We start from the raw sequence: 25,497 nt of genomic DNA, 5'->3' as shown, positions 1-25,497 counted from the left end.
AGGCGCGCGGCCATGGCTGCCGCGGCCGGGCAGGGGGGCCGGGGGGGCGGCGCGTGAGCGGGTGGCGCGGGGCGGCGCGGGGCGGGCGGGCGCCCGCGATGTGCCACTCGGCGCCTCCCCCGCCGGGCCCGGGCTGCGCGGCGGCGGGGCGGCCTTAGGAGCCGGGCGAGCGGCGCGGAGGGGGCGAGCCCGGCGTGCGAGTCTCATTGTTGTGGGGGGGGCCCGTCGGGGCATGAGGGCGAGAGCACGGCGGGGGGGGCGGCCAGACAGAGCGAGCGAGGAGGAGGAGGAGGAGGACGCGGAGGAGGAGGAAGGAGGAGGCAAAGAAAAGAAGCGGCGGCGGCGGAGGAAGAGGAGGAGGGGGCGAGGAGGCGCGCGGCCCCCCGCTCCCTCCCTCCCCCCTGACCCCCGACCCCCGCCGGCCGGCCCCCCGCCCCAGCCCCGGAGGGAGCTCATGGGAGTATGAAGGAGATGGTAGGAGGCTGCTGCGTATGTTCGGACGAGAGGGGCTGGGCCGAGAACCCGCTGGTCTACTGCGATGGGCACGCGTGCAGCGTGGCCGTCCACCAAGGTATGGGGGTGGCCCGCGGGGGGCGGCGGGACCCCGGGGGCGGCGTGCGCGGGGCGCCCCCGGCCGCGCCCTCCGGAGACCTCCCGGGGCTCGCGTGCCCCTCCCCCACCCCACCTGAAGGGAAGGGAGGCGTGGGGGGGGCTCCCCCCGCCTGGTCCTGGAAGACCGGGTCAGGCATTGTTTTCTTGCCTATTGTTCCAGTTCCGCGCCCCCCACCCCAAGTTGAGGGAGTTTGGGGAGAGTCTGGGGAGCAATGAGTGAACTCCCCGCGCCCCACCCCGCCGGTGTCGGGGCTGCCCGGGGAATGTTTACCTGCGAGGTGTCCCCTCCCGCCGGGTTATTTTGGTCCCGGCTCCCGGAGGAAGAGGTCAAGGGGGGGCGTCATCCCCCCTCGCTTCCGGATAATGGGAGGAGCGGACTTGGAAAGGGAAGAGAAGAGTCCCAGGGGAGAAGGGACTCCTAAAATCCGCCGGGGAAGAGCTAAGGATAGGAGAGAGGTTGTGCAGGGGGCCGGAATCGAGAAGAGGGAGGTTTGGAGTTTCCCCCAGCAGCACATGGTTCGGGAGTTAACTCCTTGAGGAATCTTGCCGAGGGCGCAGGCTGGCATCTCCCGCCTGCCTGGCACAGGCAGCCGGGCCCCCCCTTCCTGGGACATCCCTGAATGCTGTGGCCCGGGGCTCTTCCCGCCACGCTCCTCTGGGTTCCCAGCACCACACCTGCCCTCGGCCTTGACTTTTAACCTGACTCTGTGATACTTAGAAGTAGAAGATGAGGTCCCTAGACCCCCTACTTCTCCGCCTCGTCCCTCACTGGCCCTTTAAGAAATCCCCCCGCCCACAACAACAAAACGTGTTTGACGGTCGTGACTGTTGTCCCCTCTGGTTTTCTCTGTTCCTGATGCTGATGGCTGGTCCGGGGAAGGAGCTGGGAAACAAGTCCAGAAAGGGCGTGGGGGGAGGATCTTCTAGAAGTTTAAGGTCAAAGACTCAGACTTCCCGCCCTGTTTGGAGTGCTTGATTGTGTGGTTGAAGGCTGGTGGTGTACGGTTGGGCAGTCCTGCTGTTAAATGAGTGACCCCAGACTGGGGAGCAGCCCCCATTACTGGAACTGGCTCTAGTTCCTTGGAGTCACCGCCTTCCCCCAGTTAACCTGGGAAAAAGCCACTGGCTGACAGCTTTGCTCAGCGACTGTCCTCCCCCCCTCAGCTTGCTATGGCATCGTTCAGGTGCCAACGGGACCCTGGTTCTGCCGGAAATGTGAATCTCAGGAGCGAGCAGCCAGGGTGGTGAGTTCCAGACTGCCCTGCTCCTCTCCCCGGCCCCTCCCACACACCTGAGCGTCTCCGGTTGAGCTAGGGGACTCTAAGGCGAGGCTGGGGTGGGACTTAGCTCTGTCACACAGACTTCCTGTTTCCTGCACACCTACCTCCAACCCCTCCTCTGCCTCACGCTCATCCCTCCCTCTGCCCCATCTCAGGCATGGGGCTTTGGTTTTTGTCTGTTTGAACTTTTTTATTACGGGAAGTTTCCTACTCATGTGAAAGTAGAGGGAAAACTATAATGAATCTCATGTCCCCTTCCTCATCTTCAACAGTTACCAACTCACGGCCAATCCTGTTTCCACTGTAGCCCCATCCATCCCCTGCTAGAGCTTAGCATTTCAGCCTGGGACCCCTTGAATGTGTTCAGAGAGGGCCCAGCTCAGCAGATCCCCCAACCCCTGTGCACCCTTGCATTGGCAGAGGTGTGAGCTGTGCCCACACAAAGACGGGGCATTGAAGAGGACTGATAATGGAGGTGAGGAGGGCTCATCTGCTGAGGTCAGCAAGGCCCCCTGAGCAGGGTCTGGGAAGGCAGGAGTGGACTGGGTTGGGGTGGAGGTGGGGTTTTCTTTCCCTGGCTGGCACTGGAATCTGATGGGAAGGCTGTGGAGGAGGGAACGGTCTGCAGCGTGGGGTCATGAGGGGTGGAGTCTCCAGCTTGCCATCTGCAGCTGAGGTCACCCCCACACTGCCCCAGGCTGGGCACACGTGGTGTGTGCCCTCTACATCCCCGAGGTGCAATTTGCCAACGTGCTCACCATGGAGCCCATCGTGCTGCAGTACGTGCCTCATGATCGCTTCAACAAGGTCAGCAACCCCCGCTGTGTCCCCTACCAGTTCCTTCCTATCCATGGGTTCCTCCAACGCTCTCTTCATCCAGTGTAATTTGATTCTGTCCAACCAGCACTGAAAGGGAACTTGGGAGGTGGGTAGGTACCTACCAGTGAACCACCCTTCTGTTGACAGACACACTCGTGCTCTGGCACTCAGGTGAAATAGTAGGCTCCTCTGCAGTAGTTCTGCCAGAGGGTAGACCTTCGCAGGTACTTCATTCATTCATTTGCTGGACACATTTTATTTTTTTTTTTTTATTTTTATTTTTTTTTTTTTTTTTGAGACGGAGTCTCGCGCTGTCGCCCAGGCTGGAGTGCAGTGGCCGGATCTCAGCTCACTGCAAGCTCCGCCTCTCGGGTTTACACCGTTCTCCTGCCTCAGCCTCCCGAGTAGCTGGGACTACAGGCGCCCGCCACCTCGCCCGGCTAATTTTTTGTATTTTTTAGTAGAGACGGGGTTTCGCCGTGTTAGCCAGGTTGGTCTCGATCTCCTGACCTCGCGATCCACCCGTCTCGGCCTCCCAAAGTGCTGGGATTACAGGCTTGAGCCACCGCACCCGGCCGCTGGACACATTTTATTAAGTGCTTACTATGTGCCAGACCTGGTGCAAGGTAGCTGGAACATGCTGTTCTGTGCTGATCAAGACAGGTGTGCTGCCCGCTCAATGGAATGCAAGTTCTTGCATGCAAAGCCATAAATATCAGTAAAAAGACAAAGTAAATGCAATTTGTGATAAGTGCTATGAAGAAAATAAGACATTAAAATAAAGACCTGGTGGGGGCTTACTTTAGATCAGATGGTAAAGGAAGGAGACATTTAGGCTGAGACCTGGGACATGAGAAGGAGCCAGCTTCCAGGAGGGTGAGGGCTCCAGGTTCCAGGCAGAGGAAGGCCTTCGCAGAAGCGCAGAGGTGGGCATAAGCTCCCCAGTGAGCAAGACAGACACAGGCCTTGGCCTTTCAGAGCTCACCATCCAAGGACTGTGCTACCCAGCATAGTAGCCGTTGGCCACACATGGCTACATAAATTAATCAAAATTAAATGCAGGCCGGGTATGGTGGCTCATACCTGTAATCCCAGCACTTTGGGAGGCTGAGGGGTGTGGATCATCTGAGGTCAGGAGTTTGAGACCAGCCTGGCCAATATGATGAGACCCCGTCTCTAGAAAAATACAAAAATTAGCTGGGCATGGTGGTGGGCACCTGCAGTCCCAGCTACTCGGGAGGTTGAGGCAGGAGAATCCCTTGAACCCAGGAGGTGGAGGAGGTTGCAGTGAGCTGAGATCGTGCCACTGCACTCCAGCCTGGGCAACAGAGAGAGACTCTTGTCTCAAATAAATAAATCAATAAAAATAAACAAGAATTAAATACAATTTAGAATCTAGTTCCTCAGTCACACTAGCCATAGTTCAAGTGCTAATAGCCCATGTGACTGGTGGCATTTGTCTTGGACAGTGTAGACCATAGAGCGTTTTCATCACTGCCGACAGTTCTGTGGGATAGCACTGATCTAAGACTGGAGAGCCAATGGAATGAAAGGGGTGGCCAAAGGACCATCAGTAGGACAGGGGCTCCCTGGAGGAGGGAACAATTGTGCTGTGTCCCGCAGACCTGTTACATCTGTGAGGAGCAGGGCCGGGAGAGCAAGGCGGCCTCAGGAGCCTGCATGACCTGTAACCGCCATGGATGTCGACAAGCTTTCCACGTCACCTGGTGAGACCCCCGTCCCACCCTCCACCCCCTGGGGTTGTGGGTTGTCCTGGATGGCCACTGATCAGGCTCATTCTAGCTGCTGTCTTTCTGATGGTGGTGGCAGTGCTTTCTTTGGATGGTCTTGGCTTTGCCTCAGCAGGGGGCCAGGAGGGTGGGAGGAAGGTGGCTCATCTGATATGTGGCCTCAGCCGTCTCAGGCTGCCCTCTCTGGTTAGTGCCCAAATGGCAGGCTTGCTGTGTGAGGAAGAAGTGCTGGAGGTGGACAACGTCAAGTACTGTGGCTACTGCAAATACCACTTCAGCAAGATGGTGAGTCCCAGCGGCCAGTGCATGAGAGGGTCAGTCAGCTGTGGTTAGATGGTTCGAGGGCATGGGCTCTGGGCCAGGCCAGTACCTGGTGCTAGGAGGACAGAGAGGGAAAGAACCCAGTCCCTGCCCAAGAGGAGCTCTTCATTCGATGAGGAATAAAGTATAGCTTCAAGTGTGTGGATCAGAGCTGGACCAAGCAGTCTGTCCCAAAAGACAAAGCTCAGACTCTGCCTGTCGGAGTCTAGGAGGCTTCAAGGAAGAGGAAGCATTTAAGCTGAGTGGAGGTGGAAATCAAAATAAGAGCCAACATTTGTGTGGGAGGCAGCATTTACTATGCCTCCGCCTTAGGACAAAGTTCTTGCTGTGTGTTATTTTGCGTGGTCATCCCACCCACCCTGAGAACTAGATGTACTATATTTTCCCCATTTTACAGATGAGTAAACTAAGGCTCACTGAGGTTATATAACTTATCTTGCAGCTGGTAGATGGGATTTAGAACGGGCAGCCTAATTTGAAAACTCCTTGGGAGCCTGCCAAACAGAGAAACGAGTCCCAGGCAGAGGGACTAGTGTGGACAAAGTCCTGAGAGGAGGAAGGGCATGGGTGAGCGACGGGAGAATGGGGTGTTTGGTGGGGAAGAGGCAGGAGATGAGGTGAAAAAGCAGGGCCCGAGCTGGGCTTGTCTCGGCCCCAGGCTTCAGGCCTGGGGCCCAAGGGGAGGCCCAGGGGGAGGCTGGAAAGGGTGCTACTCTGTGTTTGTGGAGAGACTCGTGTGTCCCAGAAGCCGTGAGGTGTTCTGGAGCAGTTGGCTGCAGCTTGGATCTGCCCCCTAGCCACAGGCTTGTCAGGCCTGTAAGCGGGAGAGTAACATGATCAGATTTGTTTTTTAGGAAGATTACCCTGGCAGCCGCTGTGAGGTTGGATCAGAAGGGCTGAGGCTGGTGGCCGGGAGACAGCTGCGAGAAGGGGGATGGAGGGGTGAGGCTGGATGCTAGAACCATTTCTAGGGAGACTTGCCTAATCGTGGGAGTGGCTGAGAAGTAGGAGTTGGGGGTGACATTTAGGATCTGGGCTCTAGACACTGAGTAAATGGAGCTTGAATACTTGGGGGTGCCATGAACAAGGGGTGCAGCTGGCTTCTGTAGGGGGAACACATGTCCTAATTTGCCCCAGACAGTCCCAGTTTATACCTGTTGCCCTGGTGTAATTATTAATAGTTCCCCTGTTTCATTTTTCAAAGTGTCCAGGTTTGGATCATAAGTTACATGGTCACCCTGGTTTCAGGGTTTGATGATAACTTAGGACAAGGTAACGAGCTGGGTTTGGTTTGCAGGAGGCGCCATGTGGAGACATTTAGATTTGGTGGATGTCAGACTCCTGGGCAGGGTGTATTGGCAGCTCCAGGCTTACAAGGCTGGGGCTGTAATCCCAGGGTGTCCACAAGGATAGATCAGGTGGGCCACGAAAGAGGGGGCCTTGCAGGGTGTGGGACTCTGCAGGTAGGAGCTGTGTCCAACACTGGGGAGCTGCCAGGTCAGACAAGGCCTGAAATTAACCCTTGGGCTTGGCAGTTGGGAGGTAGTTGGTGACCTTAGAGGGAGCAGCTACAAGCCCGGGGAGGGTGAAGCCGTCAGGCTGGGTCTGTAGTGAAGGGAATGGGGGAGGCAGGCCCTGGTTGGGAGGAGAGGCAGCATAAGGGTTGTTTGGGTTGTGTTGATGTTTACTTCCCCGCTTTCTTCAAGTTAAGGGCAGCATATCCTTTGGGACAGGAGCAACCACTGTGTTTGGTGGAGGGGAGGGGCCGGGAAAAAGGAGAAGGGGGTGATAGCTGAGCCAAGTGTCTAGAGGGGGAATCAGACGTGGAGTGCAGGGGAGCACTGGCTCCCCATGAGGGTCCCCTGCACACCCTCTGCTCCAGGGAAGGAGGTAGAAACGTGCCGTGGCTCAGTCAGCCAAGAGGGCACCATGGAGAGAGTGAAAGACCTGGGCCTCAGTGGTTGAGTCTGCACATCAGATGAGCCAGCTGGGATGCTCTAGGATTTTCAGGCTGGGGAACGCCCTTCTGCTGAGCATCATAGAGGGCATGAGGTCCTCTTAGTGATGGACAGGGCACATGGGACTGACCCCCAGGATCAGGATCCTCTAACCTTCTGGAAGCGTTCCCTAAGCCCGTGAAAGGAGGGTTTGCAATTTCTCTCAAATGTCTCCCCCAGAAGACATCCCGGCACAGCAGCGGGGGAGGCGGAGGAGGCACTGGAGGAGGAGGCGGCAGCGGCGGCAGCATGGGGGGAGGTGGCAGTGGTTTCATCTCTGGGAGGAGAAGCCGGTCAGCCTCACCATCCGCGCAGCAAGAGAAGCACCCTACCCACCACGAGAGGGGCCAGAAGAAGGTAGAAGCCCCTCCCTCGCCTGTCGTCACTGCCACATGGGGACTCAGAGACTCACAAACATGGCTCAAGAAGCCATCATGAGGTGCCCTTAAGGTCTTGGCCCTGCCTTCTTCCTTCCTCTGAGGCCACTGAGGGCAGGAGGGGGCTGAAGTGAAACGGGGGTGACGTGGGAGCTTGGCTTCCCTGTGGCTGTATTAGTGGTTCCTCTGGGTCCTCCCCATGACATCACAGTGTCCCCCAAGCCCCAGACACATGGCTCTGCACGTTGCACATGTCTCCGCAGTCCAGCCATGTGCCGCCTAGTGTGTAAGTGCTAATGCCTGCGTTCCCTCGCACCACATAGCACAGCATGCTCTGCTCCTGTCCCTCTGTGCAGCTGTGTCCCAGGTGGACACCCTTGCAGGTGTGTGTTCACGCACGTGGTGCTCTGTGGCACTGGCGTGATAATGGGACAGGCTATTTTTAGCAGGCGGGGCCGGGGGAAGGGCTGTTGGCTCTCATAGGAACTTGCCTGAGTCGCTCCTGCCCAGCCCATTATCCTGCCCTCCTCAGGGAGAGATGGTGCCCAGAAAACCCCATCCTGAGAGGGTGTCAGCTCCTCATACCCACATGTCATGTTTATCCTTGCCCAGACAGCCCCCAGCACAGTATCTAGTCACCTCTTCCTCTCCAGAGTCGAAAGGACAAAGAACGCCTTAAGCAGAAGCACAAGAAGCGGCCTGAGTCGCCCCCCAGCATCCTCACCCCGCCCGTGGTCCCCACTGCTGACAAGGTACTGCTGCCCACGTTCAGGAGGGATGGCGCGTGGGTCTGGGGTGGCAGAGGGAGGGAGGCGAGGGGCAAGAGGTTGGTGAGCCAGGGACCTGGGTACCCTCCCCATAGCTTCAAGTTAATGCCACTCCCCTCCCACCCCACATCCTCTACTCTCTTCCAGCCTAGAAGGGGCCACCAATCACTGACCAACCATGGGATTGGGGGTTTGGGGTGCTGGATGCCAGATGTTCCCATCTGCCTCTGTCCAGAGGGCCTCAGCCCTGGGCTCTTGTCTGCAGAGAGTGGGGGACGGCACTCAGGCCTGCTCTCCAAGTTCTAGGGCCCATATCCCCAGAGATGAGTAGAGGACATCTCCTACGCCCCATCAGGAGGACACCCAAAGCTTGTCACCCAACCCGAATCCCACTCCGTGCAGGTTGGAGGGGCTGAAAGTTCTGACAAAGGTGGCATGGGGGGCAGGCCCCTGGACAGTACCCCCAAACTCCCACTCATCCCCCCATTTCCAGCAGGGCATGGTATATCAGGCCTGTCTCCAGAAATGGACAACATCTGGAAGAGCCATAGGCAGGCCCTACCCTAGGCCAGCGAATTACTAATCCAAGCTAGAACAGCCCTCCCTGCTCCCTGCTCCCTACAACCTGCCCTCCCCATGGGAGGAGAACCCAGGAGGGTGCGGGGAGCTGGAGAAACTGCTCCCTCCTGTCACCATTATTGCCCATTCACCTCCACCCTACCTCAGATGGTTGGCAGAGCTCTGGGCACCTTAGCAGGAGGCTCAGGTATCAGGTTTCCAGGGTGATGTTGCTGTGGCAACTGCCCCAGTAAACCTCTCCCTTCCCTGCTTCCCAGGGCTCACCTGGAGAGCTTGTCGTTCATGCCCTCTGACCTTTCCAGGGCCCTGCAGGCAGGTGGCAAGAAATGGCCAGGGATCTGGGAGTTTCTCCAGTAACTGGATGTCCCTTGGACATGCCAGAGAACTCTGCCCATCCCCCTCCACTCGACCCAGCACTTCAGCTACCCTTCCCCCCAGCCCCTCTCTTCCCTTGCTCTCAGAACCACATCTGGCTCCCTTCAGAACTCCAGCTGTTGAAAAGAACAAAGAGGAAGACAGAGACCAGGACTCTGCCTGGGAGGGGCAGGGCAGGGTGGCTCTCGTTTCCGGTCCAGCCTCCATTCAGCATTTATCTGTTCAGCACGATTAACTGAATACCTGATTGCTACCAGGAAGAAAAGGGCCATCCCTGGCAGCAGCCTGAAGCACGAATGAACTCACGGCATGCCAGGCTGTGTTCTAGAATCAGGAGATGGAAGGGCATATGGAGATTAGTCCATTTAATACTCAAAATAATCCAATTAGGTTGGAAATTTACCAACCTTATTTAATATATGAAGAGGATAGGGCACAGAGAGGTTAAGTAATTTGCCTAAAAGCACACAGCTAGTGGTAGAGCTGAGATTCCAATGCAGTCTGGCTTGAAGGCTTGTGCTCTTCACCTGCTGCCATCGGATGTCTCATCATTTATTGACCCCATATGATGTATCTGGCATCATGCTGCTTCCAACTCACCACATATGCATAGTGCTCCCTGTAAGGACACTGATACTCATTAAGGTTGAGACTTTGCACAGTATAACATGGCAGAGAGGTCAGGTGCAGTGGTTCACGCCTGTAGTCCCAGCACTTTGGGAGTCTGAGGCAGGTGGATCTCCTGAGGCCAGGAGTTCGAGACCAGCCTGGCCAACATGGTGAAACCCTGCCTCTACTAAAAATACAAAAAATTAGCAGGGTGTGGTGGCCGGTGCCTGTAATCCCAGCTACTTGGGAGGCTGAGGCAGGAGAATCACTTGAACCCGGGAGGTGATTGAAGGTTGCAGTGAGCCGAGATTGCACCATTGCAATCTGCAGCCTGGGCAACAAGAGTGAAACTCTGTCTCAAAAAATAAAAATAAGAAAAAAACAAAAACATGGCAGTGAAGGGCAGAGCCTGCCAGGCTCATACCCTGCTCTTCCCGACTTAGAGCCCATGCTCCTTCAACCACTACCCTGCCACTCTCCTTGGTTTCTGGTGCCTCAGACACAGGAGAGAACATTTCAGTGCAGAGTGGCAGCTGTTGACATGTGGTCATGTGTGCACAGTTCTCTGGAAATGAGGGGACAGAGTGCCTTGTTCCACCTGAGGTATTTAGGGAGGCTTCAGGGAAGAGGGACTTCTAAGCTGGATTTTAAAGGATGAGAAATTTCCCAGGAAGAGTAAGGATAGGCTCTCCTGGCAGACGCTTAGTGTGTGCAATCTCAGGTTGTCTAGGAAGAGCATGGGATGGTCAGAGAATGGGTGGAAAGCCAGGGGGCTGAAGTTTGGAGTAGCTGGAGGGCTCCAGGATGGCACCAGAGAAGTCCATTCTCGTGTTGGTCCTCTTCTCTGCCTCGCCACTTCCAGCATAGGTCCAGCTGCCTTAGGCGCCCTAAGTATTCAATGAATGAATGGACCAATGAGTAAATCTCTTCAGACTGGGACTGTTTTCATCTCCCCGTCGGCTTCCATCTTCCCTGCCTAAGGTGAAAGACAGATGCCTTCTTGGGTTCAGTGAATTCCCCTCTGCCTCACACCCAGGAGTGCCACAGCTGCCTCCTCATATACCTGTCTAGGAGCTCCCAGCCACTCCCTGCCTGGAAGTCCTTCACGAAACTAGCTGTGGGCTCTCCCAGTTGAGCGAGGTCCTGTGCCCCCCTGCTTCATTCCCACATCAGGATCAGCACAGGCCCAGGCAGCCGGTGTTGAATCTTCCTCTCTCCTCTCCTTCAGGTCTCCTCCTCAGCTTCCTCTTCCTCCCACCATGAGGCCAGCACGCAGGAGACCTCTGAGAGCAGCAGGGACTCAAAGGGGAAAAAGTCTTCCAGCCATAGCCTGAGTCATAAGGGGAAGAAACTGAGCAGTGGGAAAGGTGTGAGCAGTTTTACCTCTGCCTCCTCTTCCTCCTCCTCTTCCTCCTCCTCTGGGGGGCCCTTCCAGCCTGCAGGTGAGTGTGAGCATCCGGGAGGAAGCTGGGAGCAGGGACAGCCTTTTGTCCTGAGCTTTTCTGGCGAGGGACTTTGCATATTGGTTTTGCATCTCATTTACTTCTACATTGGTTCAGGATAAAGATGGGGAATCCCCTCCTCTCCAGCCCTGCCCCTAAACCCTTCCTTCTTGAGCCAGAACTCTCCTCTTCCACCAACCCATAACAGTATTCCTTATCCCCTACATTTGTGCTGCAAGGTACAATTTTTCAAGCACCCCGTAAACATTATCTCCTGTAATCGCTACAGTCATCTGGTGAGGCCAGTAGGGTGCAAGTTACTCTCCATTTTATTACAGGTGGGAAAGCTGGAGGGGTCGGGGGTACTTATCCCAGGACACAAGACAGTAGCAGAGCTGAGACAGGAAACCAGGCGTCCCCGTTCCTGGACCAGAGCTGTCTCCCTCCAGTACATGTGGGAGTGGGAGGGAGTGCGGGGATCTGGGGTCCAGCTGTAACCATTTTCCCTCTGTGCACAGTCTCGTCCCTGCAGAGCTCCCCTGACTTCTCTGCATTCCCCAAGCTGGAGCAGCCAGAGGAGGACAAGTACTCCAAGCCCACAGCCCCCGCCCCTTCAGCCCCTCCTTCTCCCTCAGCCCCCGAGCCCCCCAAGGCTGACCTTTTTGAGCAGAAGGTGGTCTTCTCTGGCTTTGGGCCCATCATGCGCTTCTCCACCACCACCTCCAGCTCAGGCCGGGCCCGGGCGCCCTCCCCTGGGGACTATAAATCTCCCCATGTCACGGGGTCTGGGGCCTCGGCAGGCACCCACAAGCGGATGCCCGCACTGAGTGCCACCCCTGTGCCTGCTGATGAGACCCCTGAGACAGGCCTGAAGGAGAAGAAGCACAAAGCCAGCAAGAGGAGCCGTCATGGGCCAGGCCGTCCCAAGGGCAGTCGGAACAAGGAGGGCACTGGGGGCCCAGCTGCCCCATCCTTGCCCAGTGCCCAGCTGGCTGGCTTTACTGCCACTGCTGCCTCACCCTTCTCTGGAGGCTCCCTGGTCAGCTCTGGCCTGGGAGGTCTGACCTCCCGAACCTTTGGGCCTTCTGGGAGCTTGCCCAGCCTGAGCCTGGAGTCCCCCTTACTAGGGGCAGGTTAGTGACCCCTGGGGACAGAGGGCATTTCAGGGCCCAGCCAGTCTAGTGAGGAACAGAGCTTACACATGCACTTAGAAGGAAATGGGATGGATACTCCTCCAAAAGACAGAGCACAGACAGTCACCTTCAGGACATCCCCCTCTGCATGCCTGGAGTGGAAAGGATTGGGGGCAGATTGTCAGAAGGTTTTACCAAGTTTTGGGAGGGAGATTATAAAAGCTAGGAATTCCCCAGCCCTGGGCAGGGCAGTTTAACAAGCAGGCGCTAATCCCAGCACTTTGGGAGGCCGAGAGGGACGGATCACGAGGTCAGGAGATCGAGACCATCCTGGCTAACACGGTGAAACCCCGTCTCTACTAAAAATACAGCCCGGCGAGGTGGCGGGCGCCTGTAGTCCCAGCTACTCGGGAGGCTGAGGCAGGAGAATGGCGTAAATCCGGGGGGGCGGAGCTTGCAGTGAGCTGAGATCCGGCCACTGCACTCCAGTTTGGGCGACAGAGCGAGACTGACTCCGTCTCAAAAAAAAAAAAAAAAAGCAGGCACAGCAAGCAGATGTCACCCAGGCAAGAAGTGACATCTTTGCAGCAAGAGGGTTAGACTGGATGTGTAGCCAGAATCAGGGAGCACTCGAGCCGGGGAGGGGCTGTCACAGCCCTGGCTGAGCAGGAGTCTGGGGTGGAGGGTAACCGTGTGCTTCCCTCTGTCCTTGTGCCTGCAGGCATCTACACCAGTAATAAGGACCCCATCTCCCACAGTGGCGGGATGCTGAGGGCCGTCTGCAGCACCCCTCTCTCCTCCAGCCTCCTGGGGCCCCCAGGGACCTCGGCCCTGCCCCGCCTCAGCCGCTCCCCGTTCACCAGCACCCTTCCCTCCTCCTCTGCTTCTATCTCCACCACTCAGGTGAGACCTGACTCCCGGGCTCCTCCTTCTCTGGGCAGGTTGGGGACAGACTGACAGAGGACCCTAGCCTTCCATGGGAATTGGAGCAACTAGGCTGAGTTGCCACCAGACCTCCCTCCAGGCTCTGGTCCCCTCTGCTCCCCAGCACACCCGGCCCCGTGCACCCCGACACAGTTGTGCCCTAGATCCAAGAATAACTGCCAGGGGATTCTACCTCCCTCCCTTAGGTGTTTTCTCTGGCTGGCTCTACCTTTAGCCTCCCTTCTACCCACATCTTTGGAACCCCCATGGGTGCCGTTAACCCCCTCCTCGCCCAAGCTGAGAGCAGCCACACAGGTATGTGAATATCTGACCCCCTCTCCCCTTTCTTCCCAAAGGTCTGACACCCATCACCTGCATGTGACCCCAGAAAGAATGGGAGAGCTTTCTGGCTGCCCCCTCCCTCTGGCCATTGCCCTCCCTGCAAAAACAAACAGGCCGGGTGTGGTGGCTCACGCCTGTAATCCCAGCACTTTGGGAGGCTGAGGCGGGTGGATCATCTGAGATCAGGAGTTCGAGACCAGCCTGGACAACATGGTGAAACCCCGTCTCTACTAAAAATACAAAAACTAGCTGGGTGTGGTGGTGGGCGCCTGTAATCCCAGCTACTCAGGAGGCTGAGGCAGGAGAATGGCTTGAACCTGGGAGGCGGAGGTTGCAGTGAGCAGAGATTGCCCAACTCCTATCGCCCAGGCTCAAAACCCCAGCGTGGTGGCTCCCGCCTGTAATCCCAGCTACTCAGGAGACTAGCCTGGGCAACATAGGGAGAACCCGCCTCTTAAAAAAAAAAATATCCACACACTGCAAACCAGGATACACTTTCACGTTAGAACCCAGCGAGAAGGCAGGTCAGGGCAGTTACTGCTCCATCTCACAGAAGAAAAAGGCAGAGATGGAAGACTTGCTCAAGGCAGGGAATGGCAGAGCCAAAGCTCAGATTCTGTTCTCCTGACTCCAAGCCCAGTGCTTTCACCGGTGTAGCGTGGCTCCCGCTTGGCCTCGGAGTGTGTCCTTGGGATCAGCGCTTACGGAGGTCTCAACCTCTCCGGGTATTTAGGAGTTAAGGGGGCGGGCCACAAGCTCCCCGCCCTCTCCCTGGAGAGTCAGCCCAGCCCCAGAGAGCTGATTGGTGCAGGGAGACCACCTGTCAGGCTGGGAGGCGGGGACTACAGACAGGCTGCCGACTCAGGTAACCCTTAAAGGGGACAAATATGATTCCACGTTTAAGAACGACAGGGATTCTATGGCCCAAGGAAGAGTTTTGCCTCCTGATTAGGGATCTGATGAATGTAAAAAGTCATACAGAGCTAATTATGATAATAGCTGCAGTCATTAAGGGCTTGCTACATGCCAGCTAAACCCTTCAGGTAAACACTTCACATTTATTACCTTGTTTTAGTCACTTCAGAGAGGCTGGTTAGGAGCCCAAGGTCACAAAAGTTGGTGTCAGGTTTTTTTTTTTTTTTTTTTTTTTTTTTTTTTTTTTTTTGAGACGGAGTTTCGCTCTGCCACCCAGGCTGGAGTGCAGTGGCCGGATCTCAGCTCACTGCAAGCTCCGCCTCTCGAGTTCACGCCATTCTCCTGCCTCAGCCTCCCGAGTAGCTGGGACTATAGGTGCCCGCCACGTCGCCCGGCTAGTTTTTTGTATTTTTAGTAGAGACAGGGTTTCACCGTGTTAGCCAGGATGGTCTCGATCTCCTGACCTCGTGATCCGCCCGTCTCGGCCTCCCAAAGTGCTGGGATTACAGGCTTGAGCCACCGCGCCCGGCCATGGTGTCAGGTTTAAGTTAAATCCAGGTCTGTCTTGACCTCACATTTCTATAATTCTGAAGATCCCAGGAAAGGAATTGGGCGGTGGATCTGAAAGAAGCCAGACAGTGGAGCCTTCAGCCCAGAGGAGGAAGAGAGAGCAGATACCCGGGGTTTGCCTCCCAGGGGCAGGGTTTCCAAGCCAGGGCCCTCAGCGCTGGCCTTGAACTGCCAGTCTGGTGTTGGGGATTCCTGGGGAAGGGGATCTGCGGCGAGGTCCCAATCCCATATCCACCTCGGGGGCGGGAACCCTGAGGCAGCGACCACTCCTCCCCGCTGATCCCAGCCTTCCCTTCTTCCAAGAGCCAGACCTGGAGGACTGCAGCTTCCGGTGTCGGGGGACCTCCCCTCAGGAGAGTCTGTCTTCCATGTGAGGGAAAGGGCGGCCTGGAGGAGGGGCTGGGGGCAGGAGGGACACCCGAGGGAAGAGGGGCGGAGAGACCGGCGCGGGCTGGAACCCCTGGGGGGTACGGAGAAAGGGCCGGAGGAGCCTGGAGTGGTCGGATCCACTGAGCCCAGGTTCCCTCTGGCCACAGGTCCCCCATCAGCAGCCTCCCCGCACTCTTCGACCAGACAGCCTCTGCACCCTGTGGGGGCGGCCAGTTAGACCCGGCGGCCCCAGGGACGACTAACATGGAGCAGCTTCTGGAGAAGCAGGGCGACGGGGAGGCCGGCGTCAACAGTGAGGAGGGGTGGCGCCGGTCGGGACGCCTGCCCTAGGGCCCCAGTAGTCGTCTTTCTCCCCGAGGTCCCCAAGCTTCTTTAAGGTTCCGCCCCTAGGCCCCGCCCCAGCCTTGACTCTCGGCCACCCTGGGCCTCACCTCCCATCCCTGCCAGGCCACAGTACCGGCCCTGGCCCCTCTGTGCCCCGCCTTTGGCCCTCGTGGCCTCCAGGCCCCGACCTTACCAAAGCGCAACTTCCGCTCTTCTCTCCTGACCCCTGTGGCCTCGACCCCAGCCTCAGGCTCTGCCCCAGGTCCTCACACCTGTGGCTCCCCAACTCCCGCCTCTCTTCTCAGAGCTCACCTGTGTCCCTCATTAGGCTGGCGCCTCCTTTTTAAGGGCTGAGCCCTGGCTCCCCTCCAGGCCCCGCCCCCGGCCCCCTGGCCCCGCCCTCAGGTTACTCGCTCTCTCCCCAGTCGTGGAGATGCTGAAGGCGCTGCACGCGCTGCAGAAGGAGAACCAGCGGCTGCAAGAGCAAATCCTGAGCCTGACGGCCAAAAAGGAGCGGCTGCAGATTCTCAACGTGCAGCTCTCTGTGCCCTTCCCTGCCCTGCCTGCTGCCCTGCCTGCCGCCAACGGCCCTGTCCCTGGGCCCTATGGCCTGCCTCCCCAAGGTGAGGGGATCCCGCCCAGCCTGGGAGAGAGGCTCCTGCCCTGCAGTCCGGACTGGCTCTGACTGCAGCCTGTGACATCCCTCCCACAGCCGGCAGCAGCGATTCCTTGAGCACCAGCAAGAGCCCTCCGGGAAAGAGCAGCCTCGGCCTGGAAAACTCGCTGTCCACTTCTTCTGAGGTGGGCGCTACGAGGAGCGGGGCAGGAAGGAGGGGGAGACTCAAGGCTCTCCTGGTCCCATCTCTTCCCCGCAGCTATTGGAGGCTGGGCAGTGAAGTGACTGACTGAGCAATTGATTGATCCATTCAGTCCTCCCTTTATCAAGTAATATTTATGAGGTGCCCACTTAGTGCCAGGCATTGGCTAAGCAATCAGTGAGCAAAACGGGCACAGTGCTGCTTCTGAAGATAGGCTACCCCAAGCAAAGAAGGAGTAATTACAAACTGGGAGACATGTTAGGGTGGAGAGAAATTGAAGGCTGTGAGAGAGAACGGGGGAGGGCTGCTTCTGTGGATAGAAAGTGGCTAGGGAAGGCCTCTTTGAGAAGTATTTGTGAAGGGTTTATTATAGCGCCTCACACAAAATAATTCCTGTGTGATTGGTGGCAGTTGGAATAGCAGTTGCTATTGCGTTGTGGTTATTACTGGAATCCAACAAACTGGGTTCTTGTTCTCTCTGCCATTTGTTAACTGTGTGACTTGGGCAATAATAATCAAAATAATAACCAGCATTAATTGCACACTTGCCCTTTGTCATGCCCTGTGCTCAGATTTTTTAAAGCATTCATTTAGTCATCATAGTAAGCCTGTGGAATAGGTACTACTATTACCCTCCAGCTTATGAGTAAGTAAACTAAGACAGGTTGAACCCAAGGTCACCCAAGCCATTGAATTGTGGACATAGGATTTGAACCTGAGCCTTTCACTTCAGCTGTAGTGCTTTTGCCTGCAGAGTTACTTAACCTGTGCAAGAATCAATGGCTTCACGCATAAAATGAGAATAGCAAGATAGCACAGGTCAAGCCCTCAGCTCAGGATCTGGTTCACCAGATGGTCACCACCATCATCATTGTCCGTTGTTAAATGAGGATGACGAGGGGCGCTGGGCTCTCAGGAAGGAGTCAGGAAACATGATTTGTGAAGACAATTTGGACTCTTAGCCCTCATTCCCAGACCTTGCCTCTTCCAGGGTGCCTGGGGGTGAAGTGGGGGTTACTGTGCTCTGTGAGAATGCTGGTGGGTGCTGGGCCAGGGGCCAGAAAAGTCATGCTGGCCCTCTGACCCCTCCCTTCCCCCTCCCTCCCCAGGACCCACACTCAGGCTGCCCGAGCCGCAGCAGCTCGTCGCTGTCCTTCCACAGCACGCCCCCACCGCTGCCCCTGCTCCAGCAGAGCCCTGCCACTCTGCCCCTGGCCCTGCCTGGGGCCCCTGCCCCGCTCCCGCCCCAGCCACAAAACGGGTTGGGCCGGGCACCCGGGGCAGCGGGGCTGGGGGCCATGCCCATGGCTGAGGGGCTGTTGGGGGGGCTGGCAGGCAGTGGGGGCCTGCCCCTCAATGGGCTCCTTGGGGGGTTGAATGGGGCTGCTGCCCCCAACCCCGCAAGCTTGAGCCAGGCTGGCGGGGCCCCCACGCTGCAGCTGCCAGGCTGTCTCAACAGGTGAGGGAGAGCTCAGCCCTGGGAAAGGGAACAGGGTGGGGGGCTGGCTCTGGGAAGGGAGGGATTCTCCCCAAAACACCCACAATCCCTAAAAGGAAAAATGGCCTCTCGTCTCACAGGATATATAATCCTACTCACTTCTTGGCCTCTAGGGACTCCACAGACTGTTAGACATGAGTGTCCTCTGGACGGTAGCTCCCCAGGGACAAAAGAATTGTTGACTTCCTCTCCTCCACTCTAGGATTTCCTTCTGGGACAGTTCTTCCAAATCAGACCTGTTCCCTCCCACCGCACCCTATGAGCACAGTGCTCTAAGATCACACATCGCTGTCTTGCTTCCCCTGGGTCTGAGGGAGTCTGGGGGCTTGGGAATGGGAGCAGGAGTGTTTCCCTAGCCCTCCCCCATGGTCTGTGTGTTGTCTGCTCCCCCCCCACTCCCCCCCACCTCAGCCTTACCGAGCAGCAGAGACACCTCCTTCAGCAGCAAGAGCAGCAGCTCCAGCAACTCCAGCAGCTCCTGGCCTCCCCGCAGCTGACCCCGGTAATGCCCCTCCCTCCCCTGCCTCAGGGGCCCCTTAGTCTGCCTGGAAGGGCTCATCCCAGAGGATCAGGGCCAGCCAGGAGACGGCAGGAGCAGAGAGAGGTGGGGGAAGCTTCAGGCTGGGCCTGTGAGACTGGGGCTGGGCCCTGTGGAGCATCCATGGGAGGAAGGGGGATAAGATCACGCCTAGGGTCCCCCGGTCATTGAGAAAGGGCTGCTGTAATAGCCCCAGGTCCGCATCCTGGTGAGAGAGACTGGAGGGCAGCAAGTCCTCAGTTATTGAGCATTTCAGTCCCAGCCCCAAAGACATTCAGGGGAAACTCCAGGGTCTAAGTGGCTGAGCAGGTGACACCACCCTCAACTGTAGTATCTTCTTTGGGCCTGTCTCCTGTTGGGTCAGCTGAAACTACCTTTGGAGAAAAGGGGTTTTACTTTTTAAAAATGAGGGAAGCAGCCGGGCGTGGTGGCTCATGTCTGTAATTCAAGCACGGGAGACTGAGGCAGGCAGATCGCTTGAGCTCAGGAGTTTGAGATCAGCCTGGGCAACTTGGCGAAACCGCATCTTTACAAAAAATTAACTAGGCGTGGTGGTGCACGCCTGTAGTCCCAGCTACTCAGGAGGCTGAGGCAGGAGAATCACTTGAACCTGGGAGATGGAGGCTGCAGTAAGCTGAGATGGCGCCAATATACTCCAGCGTGGGTGACAGAATGAGACCCTGTCTCAAAAACAAAACAGGGAGTTGAAAAAATAAGAAAAATAAACATTTTCATATAAAGAAACATTAGACAGGAAACCAATTCACCTGGCTGCCTGTAGGGACCAGATGAGCAGGAGGAGTAAGTTCTTAAGGTAAACTTTGATGTATTATTTTGGTTTTTGGGACATTAAGAATGCTTTGTCTATTCAAAGCAAAAATAAATGAATCTTAAATGATAGAAGCAAACAAAACAAAAGAGAAAGGGAATTGAAAACTGGTTTTTTTTTTGAGACAGAGTTTCACTCTTGTTGCCCAGGCTAGAGTGCAATGGTATGATCTCGGCTCACTGCAACCTCCGCCTCGTGGGTTCAAGAGATTCTCTCACCTCAGCCTCCCAAGTAGCTGGGATTACAGGCGCATGCCACCATGCCCAGCTGATTTTTGTATCTGTAGTAGAGATGGGGTTTCACCATGTTGGCCAGGCTGATCTCAAACTCCTGACCTCAAGTGATCCACCAGCCTCAGCCTCCCAAAGTGCTGGGATTACAGGCATGAGCGACAGTGTCCAGTGAACTGAAAACTATTGACCCAGTCAATAGTTTTGGCAAAACCCCGTCTCTATTAAAAATACAAAAATTAGCCAGATCTGGTGGCAGGCCCCTGTAATCCAGCTACCTGGGAGGCTGAGGCAGGAGAATCGCTTCAACCCAGGAGGTGGTGGTTGCAGTGAGCCAATATCGCACCACTGTACTCCAGCCTGGGTGACAGAGCAAGACTCCGTCTCAAAAAAGAAAAAAAGAAAAAAAAAAGAAAACTATTAACCTAGTTTAGTGTTTTTCAACTTGGGGGCATCTGTGGTTGTCTTAGGAGCTGAGGGGTGATTCTGTGGGCAGGGCCAGAGATGTTAAATACCCTGCTGTTGGCTGGCAGTGCTGCAGCTGGCAAATGCCAATGGCATGCAACCATTTTGTCTAGATGGGGATACTGAGGCTAAGTGAGAAATGGGAGACAGTACCTTGACTGTCTCACAGGCCTCTTGCCTCCTGGTTCCAGTGTGATGAGGTGGGGCCCGGCAAGGTAGGGCAGGCAGGCAGCAGGTTAGAGACCTCCGGGACTGTTGGCCAACAAGCAGTCTGGCCCCCTTGCAGGAACACCAGACTGTTGTCTACCAGATGATCCAGCAGATCCAGCAGAAACGGGAGCTGCAGCGCCTGCAGATGGCTGGGGGCTCCCAGCTGCCCATGGCCAGCCTGCTGGCAGGAAGCTCCACCCCGCTGCTGTCTGCGGGCACCCCTGGCCTGCTGCCCACGGCGTCTGCTCCACCCCTGCTGCCCGCTGGAGCCCTAGTGGCTCCCTCGCTTGGCAACAACACAAGTCTCATGGCTGCAGCAGCTGCAGCTGCAGCAGTGGCAGCAGCAGGCGGACCTCCAGTCCTCACTGCCCAGACCAACCCCTTCCTCAGCCTGTCGGGAGCAGACGGCAGTGGCGGTGGCCCCAAAGGAGGGGTGAGTAAGGGGCCCAGGGCCTTTCTGCCTCCCCTCTGAGGGATGGGTAGAGATGGATTGTCAGAAGGCTTATCAGGTGCCTCAGCAGGGGGAAGGAAGCAACTCCTAGGTCAGCGAAGTGCCCTGCCTCAGACCTCAGGGCCTCTGCTTGCACATGGGTGCCCTCCTGCAGGGCCAAGAGAGATCCAATCTGAGCATGGGCTCAGAGGAAAAGGACCAATTAGAAAACAGCCTTCCTCCGGGAGGACCAATTAGAAAAAAGCCATTTTGTTTCTGAGCAGACCAATTAGAAAAAGATGACCCTCTGGGTAGGCCAATGTCAGAAAGGCCCTCTCTCCCCCTCCTGAGGGCACACAGCCTTAGCTGGCACATGCCTCCACTGCCCGGTGCTCTTCTGCAGGATGGTTTCACACCCCTGCGCATCGGCCCTGGCGTGCACCCCTCAGAGCCCAGTCCAGAGGCTTCCATTGGCCCCGTTTCAGCACCCCACAGCAGCTTTCTTGGCCCAGGAAGCTGTTCTTATCTGGGGGTTAGGACCTGACACTTTCCGCACCCCCGGCCTCCCTCCTTCTCTTTCCAGACCGCTGACAAAGGAGCTTCAGTCAACCAGGAAAAAGGCTAAATCCACCCTCACCCCTCCTGACCCCCCAAGTGGAGGGAGCAGATCCTGGCCTGTGGGGTCCTAGCCTGGAGCAGGCGCCTGCGCCCAGTCCTTGGAGAGCCCTGACCCAGAGCCTGTGCTGAGGTCCAGGGAGTGTGGGGAGCTCCTGGTGCCAAGGACTGAGACTGAGAGGGGAGCCCCTTCCATCTGGCCCCCTTCCCTTTCCACACTGTCCGCTTTGTGAGGCTCAGAGGAAGGACAGGCTGCAAGCCCGCCTAGGAGCTCCACCCCCAGCAAATATTTTGGAGGTCCCCCCCTCCCCAGAGCAGAGTGGGCCATGGCAGAAGTAGGGGGTTGGTTAGACCTGTCACATGAAATGGATCAGCACTTGAATGGGGAGAAGTGGAGGGAGAGGCCATGGGCCTGTCCCTGCGGGGAAATCTTTTATGGAAGAAGGGCTGGACCCACTTTACCTGCAGTTTCTTCCCAGCTCGGGCAGATGGCAGAAGGGACCCCTTGGACTTTTTCTCGCCATCCCTCCCCCAAGTGCAGGGGCACAAGCTGAGCTTGTAAAAGCCCACAGATGTCGGGGGCTGGAGAAGGGGCAGGAGAGCATCACACTCAGTCCCAGCTGCCTCAGCTTCTTGGGGCCCCATGATGAGGAGGAGAGGGCAGGCGCGGGGAGGCTCCAGCCTTCCTTGGTGCCCCGCCCTTTGTTTGCACTATTGGACTTAGGAGTGCCGAGGGTGGGGAGATGGAGCTGCCCGACTCAGTGTGTGAGTGTGTGTGTGTGTGTGTGCATGTGTGTGTCTGTGTGTGTGTCTGTCTGCCTGTCTCTCACCCCTGGACCCAGGGCAGCCAAGGGCAGGGATAGACGCAGTGGTCAGATGAAGCAGCGCCAGAGAGGGGACCTCCCAGCTCTTATTTGCACCCTCCCCACCTCACCACCTTTGGTCGCTCTCTGGGGGCATGAATGGTTAACAAAACCAGAGTAGTACTCCAATATTGGAGAGTCACTGGGGGCTCGGGGCTTTGAATCAGGGTAATATCCTGCCTTCCCTCCCCTGACCCCACATGGTCTCAGGGCCCCCTTAGGGCCTCCTACCCCACTGATAGCTTCGTGCTTCTCTGGCACAAGGGGAGCCCCAGGGCTTGGGGGAGGGGGTAAGGTGGAGGGAAATGCCACTGCTTTTAGCAAAAGCCTCCCTTCCAGAATTAGCCATCCTGCCTCCTGCACCCCACCCCCACCAACCAGGGGAGCCACTAAGCTGACTTAACAACTGTCCCCTACCCACCAGCTATTTCCCCAGGGTAGAGTGGGCAATTCTTACCTTCAAAAAGTCCCCGCCCGCCCAGGCCTTTGGCCCAGAGGCTGAGTGGACGGTCAGGAGAGAGGCAAGAGGCAAGGCGAAGCCTGTGTCCCTGTTTCAGTTGCACTGGGGTTGGAGCCCAGGGTAGGGGTTTCCAGCTTCCCCAGGCTCCCGCCTTGTCAGTCTCTTTGCATGTGTGGATTTTTCTGTGTGTGTTTGTTTGGGTTTTTGTTGTTGGTTTTTTTTTTTCTTTTTCTTTTTTTTTTAATAAAAAAAAGAAGATGTGTATATTTTTGGCAACAACAGAAACGTAGTGCAGATATATTTTTGCCTGTGCTGCTCAACTGTTTTTTTTCTGATACTGAAAATAATATTAATATTCCTGTTGATAAGACTTTGTAAGATGTTAGGGAGCTGATAATGGAGGGGGTGGAAATCCTTCAAAGGCAATTTCTTAGGCACTTGCAAGGGCTTGGGGGAGGGGGAGGCAGTTGTGATGACCTCAGAAATACTCACTTTTTATTAATGCTAAATATGTTAGAAGTGATAGAATTCAGCATTTTATTCATCTTAATCTATTAAGCTGTGTAACTCCCTGCCCCAAACCACTGAAAAGAAAAGTAACCTTCAGGCCAGGCACGGTGGCTCATGCCTATAATCCCAACATTTTGGGAGGCTGAGGCGGGCAGATCACCTAAGGTCAGGAGTTCAACACCAGCCTGGCCAACATGGTGAAACCCCGTCTCGACTGAAAATACAAAGAAATTAGCTGGGTGTGGTGGCGCACACCTGTAATCCCGGCTACTCGGGAGGCTGAGGCATGAGAATTGCTTGAACCCAGGAGGCTGAGGCTGTAGTGAGCTGAGATCATGTCACTGCACTCCAGCCTGAACGACAGAGTGAGACTCTGTCTCAAAAAAGAAAAAGAAACCTTCAGAGATTCTTAGAAGAGTTGCTCATTCACACCCATGCCCTTGCCCAAGGCTGGCCCACTTAGAGCGAAACTTAACTTCTGTCTGGATGGGAAGGGAAGTAAATCTACCCCGAGGCTGCCATGTTGAAGAGTGAGAGGTCCAAGTGATTCTGTGCATTGAAACCAAGACACCCCACCCCCCGCCCAGAACACTTCTTCCCTCCCTCAGCTTATCTCCAAGTGTCTGTTCTCCAACTCTCCCAAGCCGCTTGCATTCCCCAGACTGGGCTCCTGTGGTTAGATTTGAAGACAGGGCCCAGGCTGGGTATGAATTGATGCAGCCCTCTTCTCTTTCCCCCGTCTCTCGTGAGAGAGGTAGTGGCATTTCCTTCTTCTCAGGGAGCTTCAATGGGAAAGGTCTCAAAAGCTTCAGGAGGAGCAGAATACCAATGCAGGGGGATGGCTGTAACCATCTCACCCTCTCCTAACCTCAGTCCCTTTTACAAGAGTGAATTTGGATGGTGGAGGGTGGGAAGGGACCCAGATTTGTAGATCTCTTTGTCTGGGGGAGGGGAAGGATGTGGTTTGCAGAGCGGAAGCAGAGTTTGGAAACGCATGAGAGCAGAGCTTCGTGTGTTCCCACCCTCAGTGAGGAGGTGTGAGTGGGTGAGCATGTGGAGTCGGGTGTTCCCACCCTCGGTGAGGTGTGAGTGGGGGTGCTTACGGAGGCAGTGCCTGCTGTGGGGTCACAACTGGTGCATGCCAGCGCTGAAGGGACCTGTCTTTAGAGGTCATTTCAGCCAGCTCCTCCCATCACAGATGACAGCTCCAAGCCTAGAAGGGGCTCAGTGACAGGGCCAGGACCAGCCCTCAGGACTGTGGCCTCCTGGCCCTTGGTTCCTAGGGCATGGTCTCCACATGGCTGGCTGGCTTGCTGTCCCTGTGTGTGTGACACACAGTGTGAGTGCAGGGCTGTGCCTGGGGTGGGAGGGTGTCTGTGTAGCACTGACTGTCTTAGCTCAGAGCTAGTGGATCTCTCCATGGACGATGACACTTTAAGGATTGTCTTGGTTTGTTTTTCCTATTTGTGGGGCTTTTTCCCCCTCAGGCTCCTGGGTCTGCTGCTGCCTCAAGGTGTCCTGACCTTGTGGCTGATGAGGGGACCCCTGCCCATTCCCCCCATACTGAGTTCTAGGGAGGTGCTCACCCCAGACTCTCAGGAAGGGTCTAGAGAAATGAGAGGAGCCCAAGCTAGGGGCCAGCTCTGAGAAAGGGTAACCTCCACGCTTCTCTTTCCCAAATTGGAAATGAAGACAGGTTTTCAAAGGCACAGGCTTCCCCTGCCACCTTCTAGGATCTTCCTTGGTGTGCAGTGGGCCGGTTAGGGGTAGGCAGCTTGCACCCAGTTCTCCTTTATCTCAACTTACTTTCCTGGGGAGAGGTGCCTAGAGGGATTGAGGTAACTTCAACTGGGAATTCTGAGGAAGGTGGGCAAGTAGCCTTGGCTCTCTCCTGCCATGTCGACCCAGATTGAGAGTGTGTCTAGCTCCCGACCACTTTGTCTTGACCTACTGAAAAGTTGGGAACTGAGGGGTGCCTTCATTCCCCTTTGTTCACTTTCTCCAGCTCAACTTGGGACTTGGGTGGTGGGACTGGAGACCCCACCCCTGCTCCCATCCCGCCCCCTTTCTATCCCAGCCTGTTTCCATGTAGCAGACCCTTCCTAGGGAGCAGGGAGGGGAAGCCACAGATTGCAAACCCAGGGGCTCCTTTTTCATTCTTTCTAAAACCTTGATATCCTCAGCCCAAAGGCGATGCCCCCTGCCACCTCCAAGCCTGGAATTGTGCATAACCCGGATCTTGTATCTTTGTATAACGGATGTTATTTGTACGAAGGGCAGTTCGTAAACAGCACTTGTTCTTTTAATAAAAGAATGTTTTGCAAAAAAAAAAAAAAAAATCCGAAGAGTCCGTGCGTGGTCTGGCTTTATGGAAAGGGACAGGAGGTGGGTGCCAACTGCGGGAGGGTAGGAGGGCGTGGGCTGCGGCCCTTCTGTCGGCACTCAGCGGCAGAGCGCGCACAGATGCGAATGCTCAGCACACCCGGGCCCAGCCCGCAGGGTGC

At 56.3% G+C, this 25,497-nt stretch overlaps 1 protein-coding gene across 3 annotated transcripts; it reads left to right on the top strand.

The window, feature by feature from the left end:
• The first annotated feature begins 107 nt into the window (after positions 1-107).
• MLLT6 (MLLT6, PHD finger containing) lies at positions 108-25,338 on the top strand. Of its 3 annotated transcripts, none has more exons than XM_030924078.1 (20): positions 108-571; positions 1,777-1,856; positions 2,313-2,367; positions 2,590-2,699; positions 4,335-4,438; positions 4,654-4,747; positions 6,961-7,137; positions 7,811-7,909; positions 10,716-10,929; positions 11,448-12,062; positions 12,784-12,965; positions 13,193-13,301; positions 15,117-15,183; positions 15,350-15,495; positions 15,953-16,150; positions 16,240-16,328; positions 17,455-17,804; positions 18,255-18,345; positions 20,192-20,548; positions 21,129-25,338. In XM_030924078.1, exons 1-20 carry the CDS (start codon positions 463-465, stop codon positions 21,168-21,170), a joined length of 3,288 nt encoding a protein of 1,095 aa, XP_030779938.1. In that variant the 5' UTR covers positions 108-462; the 3' UTR covers positions 21,171-25,338. The 3 variants fall into 3 exon arrangements, with proteins under 3 accessions (XP_030779938.1, XP_030779939.1, XP_030779940.1); XM_030924079.1 differs by having other exon boundaries at positions 119-571; positions 6,964-7,137; XM_030924080.1 differs by having other exon boundaries at positions 119-571; positions 10,716-10,854.
• Positions 25,339-25,497: the final 159 nt, after the last annotated feature.

The sequence above is a fragment of the Rhinopithecus roxellana genome, chromosome 19, assembly GCF_007565055.1.
Source record: "Rhinopithecus roxellana isolate Shanxi Qingling chromosome 19, ASM756505v1, whole genome shotgun sequence".
Lineage (NCBI taxonomy): Eukaryota > Metazoa > Chordata > Mammalia > Primates > Cercopithecidae > Rhinopithecus > Rhinopithecus roxellana.
Note: the sequence above shows the minus strand (reverse complement) of the source record. Positions and strands in the feature narration are given on the sequence as shown.

Coding starts and splice junctions, on each gene's coding strand:
- MLLT6 (XM_030924078.1), top strand. CDS start 463: ATGAAGGAGATGGTAGGAGGCTGCTGCGTATGTTCGGACGAGAGGGGC. Junction 2,368..2,589: donor GAAGAGGACTGATAATGGAG/GTGAGGAGGGCT, acceptor ACACTGCCCCAG/GCTGGGCACACGTGGTGTGT. Junction 15,496..15,952: donor CGGGGAGGCCGGCGTCAACA/GTGAGGAGGGGT, acceptor CTCTCTCCCCAG/TCGTGGAGATGCTGAAGGCG.